Source organism: Typopeltis vanoorti, chromosome 12 (genome assembly GCF_054136105.1).
Source record: "Typopeltis vanoorti isolate ZY-2024b chromosome 12, IOZ_Tvanoo_1.0, whole genome shotgun sequence".
Taxonomy (NCBI): Eukaryota; Metazoa; Arthropoda; class Arachnida; order Uropygi; family Thelyphonidae; genus Typopeltis; species Typopeltis vanoorti.
The window spans coordinates 36,021,076-36,033,495 of record NC_143560.1 but is presented as its reverse complement, the minus strand read 5'-3'; the positions used below and the strand labels follow the sequence as shown (position 1 = coordinate 36,033,495).

General features: G+C 35.6%; 1 protein-coding gene across 8 annotated transcripts in view; it reads right to left on the bottom strand.

Moving 5' to 3' along the window:
* LOC150100692 (AN1-type zinc finger protein 2A) overlaps positions 1–12,420 on the bottom strand; it is a 316,183-nt gene that overhangs the window by 40,239 nt on the left and 263,524 nt on the right. For all 8 annotated transcript variants that reach the window (XM_090401817.1, XM_090401818.1, XM_090401819.1 and 5 more), the window contains one exon: positions 5,916–6,096. In XM_090401817.1, the coding sequence (XP_090257943.1) occupies positions 5,916–6,096 (181 nt within the window). The remainder of the gene's footprint in view (positions 1–5,915; positions 6,097–12,420) is intronic.

Below are 12,420 nucleotides of genomic sequence, written 5' to 3'. Positions count from 1 at the left end.
AGTTTTGACAGGTTGATGTTTTCTTCTTTTCTGATATTATTTTTCTTGTTGAATTTTATCTTCACTTTGGCAGTTAATATTTCGTGGTCAGTGTCAAAATCAAAACTTCTTAATGTTCGTACATTATTTACTGATCTTTTCCATTGTTTGTTTATGATGATATAGTCTATGCAGTTCTTTATATTACCATCTGGAGATGTCCATGTATATTTATTATTAGGGCGTTGATAGAACAGTGTGTTTGTAATCATTAGATCGTTTGCTTTACAGAAGTGGAGTAATTGTTCTCCTCTGTCGTTAAGCTTTCCGTATCCAAATTTCCCCATCACATCTTTTTTGTCTGCTGTGAACTGTCCTATTTTAGCATTAAAATCTCCCATCACTATCATGAGTTCTCTATTTTTGGGATTATCTATTTCCTGTTGTAGTTCTTCATAGAAATTTTCTATTTCTTCCTCTGAATACTGTCTGGTGCATATATTTGGATTATTTTAATTGTTTGACCTTTTTCTTTTGCTTGAAGTTTGGCTGTTATTATTCTAGGAGACACTGGGTTTATTTCAATTACTGAGTGTGTAAGTTTCTTTTCAATTAGTAATGCAACTTCTTCTCTGTGTATGTTATCTTTTCTTCCTGAGAAGTACAGTCTTCCTTCTGGTAAATCCATGAATCCATCTCCGCACCAGTGTGGTTCTGATAAACCTAAAATACTCCATTTCAGTCTTTTTAAATTTTCCTGGACTAATTGCAATTTTCCAGGTCGGTATAGTGATCTTATATTGAGGGTGGCTACATGTTTCACATCCTTGACTGACCACATTGCTGATTTCTCACCTACTCTATGTGGTCTTTGAGTAGGTGCGTCGGTTGTCCCGTACACAGTAGCACTATCTCGGTTTGTATTCTTTCTCCTGCTCATGAAAGTTACTGGCATAACAATGTAGCCAGCTTTCCATGCCTCTGCTACATCCTTTGGTCCATGGCTCTTTATTCTTTATTCAGAGCAACCCATTTGGGTTTCCCCCATCTGCCACCCGGGGGACGCACCTGGTAGGAGTGTGGTCTCCCCCAAGAGAAATCCAACAAGGTGGACCAATTATTTTCAAAGCCTTGGCTGCCAGATTCACATGGTACTTCAAAGAAAGAAAGATTCCAGAGGAATAGAAAACCTCAAAAACCATACTTCTATTCAAAAAAGGGAACAAGGAAGACATAAAAAACTATCGTCCAATCTGTCTACTCTCTCACATATATAAGATCGTGAACAGAATCCAAAACACTCTAGAAGACAACTCCAGCAGAGAGCAGGCAGGATTCAGAAGAGGCTTCTCCACAATAGATCATATCCAGGTCATTTCACAACTAACAGAAAAATACAGAGAATACCGAATCCCTCTATGTTTCCTCTTTATTAATATTAAAAAAGCATTTGATACCATAGAACACAATGCAGTCATCAGTGCCTTACTGGAAATAAATGTGGATCCTACTTATATCCACATGATAAAAGAAATTAACAAAAATTATACCACACAAATAACCCTATTTGATCAACCTATAAATATAGATATAAAGAGAGGGGGTCTGCCAAGGCGATGTGATCTCCCCAAATCTATTTACCAGCACTTTAGAATACATTCTGAAAAAAATAGACCTAAACGGAGGAATAAGCATAGATGGCGAAAAGCTACAAATTCTTATGTTTGCCGATAATCTAGTACTGATATCCCACAATCCAAAAGACCTAGAAGAAATGGGTGAAAAAGTATACACAAACAACAGTAAGATAGGCTTAGAAATGAATCTAGAAAAAACAAAATGGATCAAAAACATCTACACAAGTGACAGTCACCTATGTATTGATAACATCCCAATAGAACAAGTTGACTCACACAAGTACTTAGGACAAACAATAAAAATGAATAACGATTTATCTGAAGAACTAGCAAAAAGAAAGAAAGCTGCATGGCTATCATTCAACAGACTAAAAGAAACACTTACTGATCCAAATCTTGACATCTCTCCGAAGGCAAAACTATTTAATAGTGATATTATACCATCACTCACATATGGATCAGAAACATGGAACATGACAAGAAAAGAAGAAAAGACTCTCAGAATAACTCAGCGTGCAATAGAACGCAGGATTTGTAACATCAGCAGAATAGAACATGTTAGAAACACGGAACTAAGAAAGAGATCAGGCATAAAAGATGTGGTAACTGCAGTATATGAAAACAAGATGAGATGGGCAGGTCACATAGGCAGACTCACGGATAACAGATGGACATATAGAATACTCAACTGGCAACCAAAAATAAAGAGCAAACCAGGAAGACCACCTACAAGATGGGAAGATCCACTACTGAAATCTATGGGTATAACATGGAAGAGAGAGGATCGAGATCGTTGGAGGCATCTTTGTGACCTGCACTCATGGAGAAATCCTGAGTGAAACACGGGTCCATCAAGGTAATCCTGTAATCCATTCTTTGTGCGACTTCCCACTTGTCACTCCTAAAGTATCTTCTGCAGTTTTATTGAAGGCTTCTTTACACTTTTTCCAGTTGGCTTCAATCTCTATATTCCTCATAATTTTCATTTGATTCTTCCAAATCTGAAAATCTATTCTTCAGTTCATTGGTAAATTTCTCTTTTATTTTATTTTCCTTCAGTTTATCAATGTTATATTTAATTTCCTTATTCTTTTTTAGTTTTGAATTTCTTGCTAGCTTTAATTTAACTATTGCAGTTAGCAGAAAATGGTCTGAAGTACTCCTCTTTTAACCCTTACATCTTGTAATGTCCTCTTGAAAGTATTACATATAGCAATGTGATCAATCTGGTTTTTTGTTTTTCCATCGGAGGATATCCATGTTAGTTTGTGAATTTCCTTATGTTTAAAGATACTACCTCCTATAATGAGGTTATTTAATTCACATAAGGATGTAAAAAGTTCTCCATTTTCATTTTGCTCACCACTCGCTTCGTTTCCTATAGCACGTTCATCTTCTGTCTTTCTTTTCCCTACTTGAGCATTCATGTCTCCCATCAAAATTAACAAGTCATGTTTAGGGACTTTATCAATCACTTTTTGGAATTGTTCATAGAATTGTGCTTTCTCAATTTCTTCGGCATCATTTGCATATACTTATATGATGGTCAATTTCATGATCCTGGAGAAAAATCTAGCTTTAATTATTTGGTTATTTATTGGGTTCCATTCCATCAGACTTTTCCTTGCTTTCTCACTTACAATCACTGCACCTCCTTTCTCATGTCTTTCATCATCTCTCGAATACAATATGCAATATTTGTCGGTTGTTCTTATCTCACCAAAACCTGTCCATCTTGTTTCAGCAATTCCTAACATATCAAGACAGTATTTACTCATCTCATTGACTATCTGCCTAGTTTTTCCAATTTGGTACCTTGTGCAAACATTCCATGTTCCAATTTTAAGTTTAATTTTAGGGTGAGTGATTGATTTCATCCGCAAGTGAGGTTCCATTAGGCTTTGCCCTACCTGCATCATAGTTGGCTCCCCTCTAAAGTCCTGTCAATATTCGTCTGTTGGGAGAGGTTATTAGGATGGGTGGTTAGCCCGTCGCTCGACCTTCCTCTTTTAACTGGGCTTAGGACCGGCATAGGGATACGCTCCACCTATGGCAGAGTTTGATCTTGGTACACAAGGAGCTAATTTCATTGTAAAGGTTTAGTGGAAAATTGCTACCATAATGAAGACAGAACTATGGATAAGGCGATAGCACAGATATGGTCACCTAGATATTTGTGATAAAGAAACAAAGTGCAGAGATGAGACTGCCACACTACTCTAGAATGTTGAATACAAGAACAAATTAAGGGAACATGTTCTGTAGAGCTAACATATAGGAGGAGATGGCATGCAAGTTGGTGAGAAGAGCCTGCCAATAGATATACAAGGGGAGGGCTGAAAAGTTCTGATAAACACATAGAACAAAAATGATATTAAAGCAACAAGAAAGAACGTACTAGTAGCAGAGTTATGAAGATAACTCATGTTCTTATATCCTTGTATGTTCGTTCTTGTAGTTATATCAGATTCTCTAATATCATTTTTGTTCTAGGTGGTTAATCAGAACTTTTAACCCCCCCCCCTTCTCATAGAGGTAATAATGATCTTATGTTGTAATAATAGACAGGTAACAGATGGGAGAATGAGAAGTCATCCTGGAAGCTGGATAAAGATGATGTAAAGAAGAGAAATGGAGATTTGTTTTTTGCAGAGTAAGTAGTGAATGTTTCAACATCAAATGTTCTGAAGACTAGGTATGATATCCATTGTAATCTTACAAGAGTCTGGCCTCTTGAATAGGTTTCTAATCCCATCTTTCAGACAATTAACAGAGTGGCTATGTATAACTTTTACCATTTCCCAGTGATGACATCACTTTCTCATAGTGTGGCCTATTTCCACAAACAGAACTCTGGAAATTATTGGAAGTAATGTACATGTAAGTGCCTACTTTTCCTAGTCAGAAGAGATGCCAACTAGGCCCTTAGGTAATAGATGATTTTCACCATTTGATGAAATGCTGTCACCACGTTTGCTGCTATGTACGATTTCTATAACAAAACCTTGAATGGTTTACTTGAATTGTTTCTTCTGCACTGCATATAAGGAGGGAGGGAGAAAAGCAATGCAGAAGAAACAATTCAAGTAAACCCTGAATACATTACAGTGACTTAGAACTTCCTCCATACAAGTCTATAGAAGTGGCTCTGTAGGCCAGCTGCTACACAATATTCTGGATAAATCTAGTGGAAACAAATAAGGAAACTTTCCAACCAGCTAGCAAATAATTTTACTGCTACTAATTCTGCAGATTGTGTTTAACAGGAGTTTTAGTATAGTGTTAGTGGTCATACACAAACAAGAGACTGGATAACATGTTAACAAGCCTTTCATTCCCTACTGCACGCCCAAATTAATTCTTCTCTTCCCCATTAACTACAAAAGCCAACATAAAGAAACAGCCATGTAGCTCAGGAAAAAAACTGCCACAAATCTACCAAGGTTACATGCAAAATAACTTACACATCCACTCAAATATTTTTGATCTTTGCACTACAACATGCATCAGAGAATGCTAAACCTAAAATCTTTGATCTATTCTAGCTCAAAATTTTCTTAGCATATATTGCAATATTCATCTGCTGTTTTATTGCTCTCCAAATTCTGATAATCATTAATTAGATCATTTATCACAAAAGTGGCATTTCCTGCAGTTCCAAACATTAAGAGAGCAAGGTAATTTTCCTTGGATGATTTCAATGCTTTCAATTTAAATTTTTCTTAAAAACATTCAAATACACTGTAAATGTCAGTTTTCTTAGTATCTCAGACTATAAACTTATCTTTCTTTCTTATAGAAGAGTCCTTCACCCAGCCAGTCTCAAGTCTTATGTGATTACTTATTCTGTTTTTCTGATCAGAACACATGTTCTAATGCAATAATTCTGACTGGAATGAAAGTATTTTATTTCAAAATTCCCAACTTTTGCCAAAGACTGTTTTCCTAAGTGTGCTAAGGCAGTTCAAGTAAAAAATGCAGCATATTACATTACTCATTACTGAGACGTAATGCTGAGATTGGAATGATTTTCCAAAAGGCAGAACAAGAAGCAGAGACGAGACAAAGAGCTATCAATAAAAATTATGCAAAGATATAAGTTTTTTGTTTGTTTTTTTGCACAGAGTGTGGTTTGGTGTGTGTGTGGAATGCATTGCTAGAGGACGATACCTAAAGCAGACCTCCAACAATCTAGTTACTTAATTCTATGGTGCAAATAGTAATAAGTAATAATAATAATAGCCCATCCACAGTTCTAACATTGGTATACTACCCTTCATACAAAAACAGACAACTTACCTTCTTTTTTGCACTTGCAGGATCTTTACAGTCTCTATCTATGTGTTCTCCTACTTTAATATCAGGAGGCTCTCCACGCTTAACAGGTATAATTGTGTTACAGAGGGGGCATACTGGAACTTGGATGTCTCGTTGATAAGACTGCTCACAGTTATGCTGGTTATAATGGATATGGTCTTTGCTATAGAAAAAAAGTGAAGATCATAAGAAAAATTCAAATGTTATAAAATAGAAGTTTAAAGGAAGGGCTATTTAATACTGAATGCACATCTGCCAACTTTAAAGCTTGAGAGATCACGAGATTACTTGATTCTGAATATGAAAAATTACTAGGATTTTTTTAAATAATTTTGTCAAAGCCACACTACTGTGAATTACATAACATCCCATCTTCTTGGACTAACATCTGAAACCAATCATGTTATTTGCAGTTTTAACAATTTTCCAAACCCTCCACCTACCATTACAGTCTGAAAATCAATCATTCTGATATTTGCTATTTTAAGTTTTATTATAAGAACACCAGTTTCCCCTCTCCAACATATACACCATTCCTAACATCTGATTATTCCAAATGAATTAACCCTTGCAAACTGAGGTGAATAGTACTCATCATAATACATGACTAAAATTTAATAGTTCAAAAGTGAGGTCAAGAAAACTAGAGTTTTACTAACCTCACTTATCATTAAATGCTTAAGTATATATTTTTTCATATCTCAGTACATAAAAAATATAACTTCTTTAAATTAAACATTTAAATAAAAATTTATAAACTGACTTTCTGGATAGAAAGATGAGACTACCAGTTGAAATACAGCTAAATAAATTTGACTCCAAAAATATTTACGAACGATACAAAAAAGGAATTCTGATCATTAGTTAATCCATATTGAAAAAAGTAACATACACAAAAATAAACTTAATGAAATATTATTGGCAAGGAGCACAGGGAAAAGCATCACATCATGAAAGTTTTCATTCTTTTTTATTTTTTAATGTGAATCACATATTCTTATCAAATTAAAATTTGTCTGTCCATTACAGACAAACAAATCTTTCAAGCTCATCCTTCAGGATATGGTAAATAGGTACTATTAATTTGGATTATACTGATGGCCAAAGTTTCCCCACAAGATTCTGCATCATTACTGGATACCAAAATTGTGTTAATCAAAAAAATAAGTTGTTGATTTGATGCATGCAGAACAAAAGATCTTAATGACTTTTTCAGAAGACCCCAAAATTTAATTTAAAAATCAGTTCTTTTGTTATGCAGCCAGAAGGAAGTGGAATGATTATGGAAAAAAAGCCCTGCCAGATGGAGATGGTGAATAATGCAGATTACGCATTAATTTTGAAAAAGGAATTTGATTTGATTTCAACGTTAACTACTTTAGCTCTTAAAAACTCAAGGAATTGAAAAAAAAACTTACATTGATATACTTAGTCATACATATAAAAATTCATATATATAAAATCGGAAAAAAATATGACATTTTCTATAAAGAAAAAAAACGTTACACGGGGATATGCCATTTCACCTAAATTATTTACAGCATTCCTAAAAATTTTTAAAAATCTGGAATGGAAAAATAAAGGAATTATAGTAAATGGGAAAGAATGAAATCAGCTATATGACACAATACTTTTATGAAACCTTTGCAGAACTTCAACAAATGATCAATGAAATAAATGCACAAAGTAAACAAGGATTAAATATAAACAAAGACAAAACAAAAATAATGTATAATAAATACATAAAAAAAACCAATACATCTGGAATACTTGAAAATGATATAGTAATCTCCTATGTTTACCCAAGACAAAAAAAATCACAGTAAAAGGAGACTATAAAGACATATGTAGAATTCAACTTGGTTGATATGCATTGGAAAACAATGTGAAGCACACAAACAAGACATCCCAATCTGCCTTAAAACATTTGATAGTTCTATGCTTCCTGTCATGATATATACGAGGGACATCCAGAAAGTTTCATTTTTAAATATTTTCACTGCAGCGCTGTGATCACAATGGTGCACATGTGTGTCAAGTTTGTTGATTCCTTAACAAGGCATTGGAGCCATTTTCAGACATTCTCACAGTGCATACGCTTCTTGGTGTATGTTCATAATGTCTAAGAATATACGAGGGAGATCCAGAAAGTTTCATTTTTAAATATTTTCACTGCAGCGCTGTGATCACAATGGTGCACATGTGTGTCAAGTTTGTTGATTCCTTAACAAGGCGTTGGAGCCATTTTCAGACATTCTCACAGTGCGTACGCTTCTTGGTGTATGTTTATAATGTCTAAGAAAATCGACTCGCCCACGCGCATGTGAAATTAGGTCAGTTATCCATTTCTTGAATGTGAGGAACATTAAAGCAGCTGAAATTCATCAGCAAACTATTGAGGTTTATGGGAATAAGCAATGAGTGATTCAATGGTACGAAGATGGGCAAGACCTTTTAATGAAGGAAGGACAGGTGTGCACGATGATGAACAAAGCAGGCAACAATCTTTAGTGACTGATGATTTGGTGCATTCAGTTGAAGAGAAGATTCAACTGAACGCATGCTGCAATTTCCAGAAGTTTCATGTTCACATCTTCATGAAATTGTGTCAGAGAAACTGAATTATCAGAAATTGTGTGCATGCTGGGTGCCGAAGTTGCTTACAGAACAACACAAAGTGAATCAGCTAGACGCTGTATTGAAATTCTTGACATGCTACAATGAGGATGGCGATGCTTTCCTGAGCAGACCTGTCACTGGGGACGAGACTTGGGTGTCCCATGCAACCCCTGAATCCAAACAACAGTCCATGGAGTGGAGGCAAACCTCATCACCAGTCAAGACGAAATTGAAGACAACGTTTTCCACTCGGAAAATCATGTGCACTATGTTTTGGGACAGACAAGGAATTTTGCTGGTAGACTTCTTGGATCAAGGCTCTATAATCAACGTGGTACTACTGTATGTACCACGTGGTACTACTGTATGTACTACTGCCAAACCCTTAAAAAACTGCATTGTGTGATCCTGAATAAACGACATGGCCTGCTTACCAGGGGCATTGTTTTGATTCATGATAACGCCTGCCCACACATGGCTGGTATAACAATTTCTCACCACCTTCGGCTGAGAACAATTCCATTATTATTATTATTCCTGATACCTCCAAGGAGTCCGAAGACTCATCGCAGGAGGACATCTACAACTGTCTCTACACCTAACCGCTACTACGAATCATCTCCATCAACGCCATCTACCGCCCACCTCCAACACCACCACAACTAGTAATTTTTGTCTGTAAATTGCGTGTGTTCTGAAGGGCCGATTTGTATGTATGCGGGATGAAAAACCCGAGTTTCCGGGAGAAAAAACCCCCCATATAGTGCTGACATCCCGCCAAGTGACTTTTACCTGTTCAAACATCTGAAATCTTTCCTTGGTAGCTGACAGTTTCAAGATGAAAAGGTCAAAGAAGCAGTCAACATGCTTCTTTGACCTTGTTTACATCACAGGCGGCAACCTTCTACAATAAAGGTATACGACTCTTGGTGCCCCGTTATGATAAGTGCCTGAACAATGGCAGAAATTACGTAGAAAGGTATGACAGATGTCTACTTTAATTTCCAATAAAGTTTTTTTTTTTTGGTAAGTATATTTTTGTTTCTCCGACAGTCCATCGGAACTTAGTTTCTGGATGTCCCTCATAGAAGTGAAAGGTGGGGTTTGAATAAAAAATTGACCAACAAGTTGAGGACTATCTAGAGGAAAATGGAAAGATCGCTGCTTTCTATTCAAGATACAAAAGTACAATTCATGGGTCAGAACTCAGATCATGGTGAGTGATGTAACAGCCTTTAAAACATCTAAATGACAAGTCACATTGCAAGAGAAGTGGAAAAAAGCTGATATCGGAATGATATCTCAGATAGAAAGAACAATAGGAGGACCAAAAATGATAGTGAGTGGAACTGACCAACAGAAAAGTCAAGAGAGGACTGAATGGAGGACTTTGGGGAAGACTTCATCTAGAAGAGACCAGAAAATGGCTAATAATTTTCTACAAATTAGTCTATTAATTATCATATCCAACATTTCGTGCTTCTAAGGCACTTCTGACTGAATCAATCCACCTAGACCTTAGTCTTCCTCTGAGTGTCTTTCCTGCCATCTTGGCATCAAACTTCTGTTCTGCTTATCTTTCCTCACCCATTCTATTTAAGTGGCCATACCATCTTAGACTGCTGGCACATTAATGCCATCAGTTCACTCTCCTAATTTTTCTCAAAACTCTCATATCTAATGTCCCTTGTCTTTAATCAAGCGCTTTCTTTCTAACCCAACTTTCAGATTCATAACTTAAAACTGTTTTGAACACCATACCAGCTTAACTTATTCCACTGTCTATTTCCAAATTTAATTTGCCATCTTCACCAAATTTGCACATCTTCACTGTGCCTAAACAGTTGAAATATTTACTTGTTTTATAGGGTCTCCATTGAGAAACCCAGCTGAAGTTCTCTATGTTCCTGCCTATTTAACTAGTTTTGGTCTTTTTATTGTTGATTTTCATGCTAAATTTGTCACAGCTGTTATGAAATTTAGTTAAACAGCCATGGAGACTTGCAGTAAATATCTCTGATTCTAATATTAGGTTTAATGCCATATCTTTACTCATGAAAATGAGAAAATGAGTAAATATATGTGTCTCCTTGTCTTATTCATGATTTTACATGAAACCAACTTCTGTATTTCCTTCAATTCTAACTACTGACTTGCAACTTAAATATAGATTATGTATTGCACTGTACAATGTTCTGTTTACTTCATATAATTGTATTGTCTTGAAAAGGTTTCCTGTGGGCACACTATTGTATGCTTTTTATAGAACTACATAACTTAAGTAGTACAGATCTTTGTCATATTCCCACGATTTCTGAACTATTTGTCATAAAGTGAAAATCTGATCTCGACAACCTCTATTTGGCTTGAAACCAGTTTGTTCTTCTCCAAATTTCTCAACCTCTTTTTAAGTCTGCTTGCATAAATCTTATCTGATAGAACACTTAGCAGAGTAATTCATCTGCAATTCTCACTTCATTCAGCTTTATTCTTTTTTTTTTTAATAGATGGGAACTATAGGGTCAATTCCAATCATCTGGAATTCGACCTTCTGAATTATCTGGTGTAGCCACTGTAAAATTTTCATACTTCTATATTTAAGCATTTCTGGTTGACTATCACCCACCACTGCCTTTCCACATTTCAAGCTTTAGATGGTTCTTTCTACCTCAAGTATCGATATGTACCCCTGTCTGCAGCTGTCTTGAAAATTTCTACCACTGTTCTGTCATTGCTTGTTTTGTTTGAATAACTTTTCAAAGTTACTCTAGGATATCCTTATCTCTGGTTTTCATGTCATTTATCATCTTTGATTCTTTTTGTAGCTTTTTCCTCCATTTCTAAGCTTTTTCGATAGCCTCCAGAATATTTTGTCACTTTCCTTATATTTATTTTCTATATTCTTATTGAAGTATTTACTAAAATAAAGAGCCAAAAGGCTTCAGATACAAAATTATATAAATGGATATTAGATCCAGCATTATTTCAAAGCCGAATGTAGAAACTATGAAAGTTTCATAAAAATAAGTTGAATAGAGAGCTTATGGGAATACACTCACCAGCATTCACGAGTTGCCTTTCCATTAGTCCATTTTGATAAGGTTTCACTGGACTGACAGCTGTTTCAAACTGGTTGATTCTCCTAAGAGAAACCTGGCAGAAACCTGAAGAGAGCAGAAACTCTCATTCAGTACTAAAGAACTTGAAATGTCAGAGAGGTATCTTTTTCGTAAGCAAACTCTCGGTAGGTGTGTAAAAGTAGTTGTTAAGATAAAGAGTCAGAAGGCTTCAGATCAGAATGCAAATTATATAAGTGAACATTAGTTCCAGCATTAGATAAGTGAGTGTTGGATCATGTTACAGGGTCAAAAGACCTGACCATAACTAAGATAGCCTCCAATTGGAGAAAGTGATCATGTGGTGTTGACTTGGGAGGTAGCAAAACATGTAGATATTCCAGTTAAGAAAGGGTATATGTGAACTATAAGGCAAGTGATTACTGATACGTTTAGAAAGCAGTTTGAAACCATGGCATAAATTTCAAAGGAATGATGTCAAGGGATAACTAGAGGAAGTAATATTATACTGTATACCTAAAGTCAAAAGATCTAATTGGTAGGTGTTAGATGGATGAGTAGTATCATAAAGTATGAGCTACAAAAAAATATGTTGTGGAGGATATATATAAGGAGAAAAGTAACCAGTTAACTCATGAACAGTACAAGGATCAGGCAAGAAAAGTAACCAGCATGTTAAGGAAGGCAATATCAGATTATATGAAGAAATTAGCTGAGCAGGCAAAATGAAATCCCAAAGAGATTTTCTGTAATGATGCAAGTAGGAGGAAGAATGACTATGGAAGGATAAT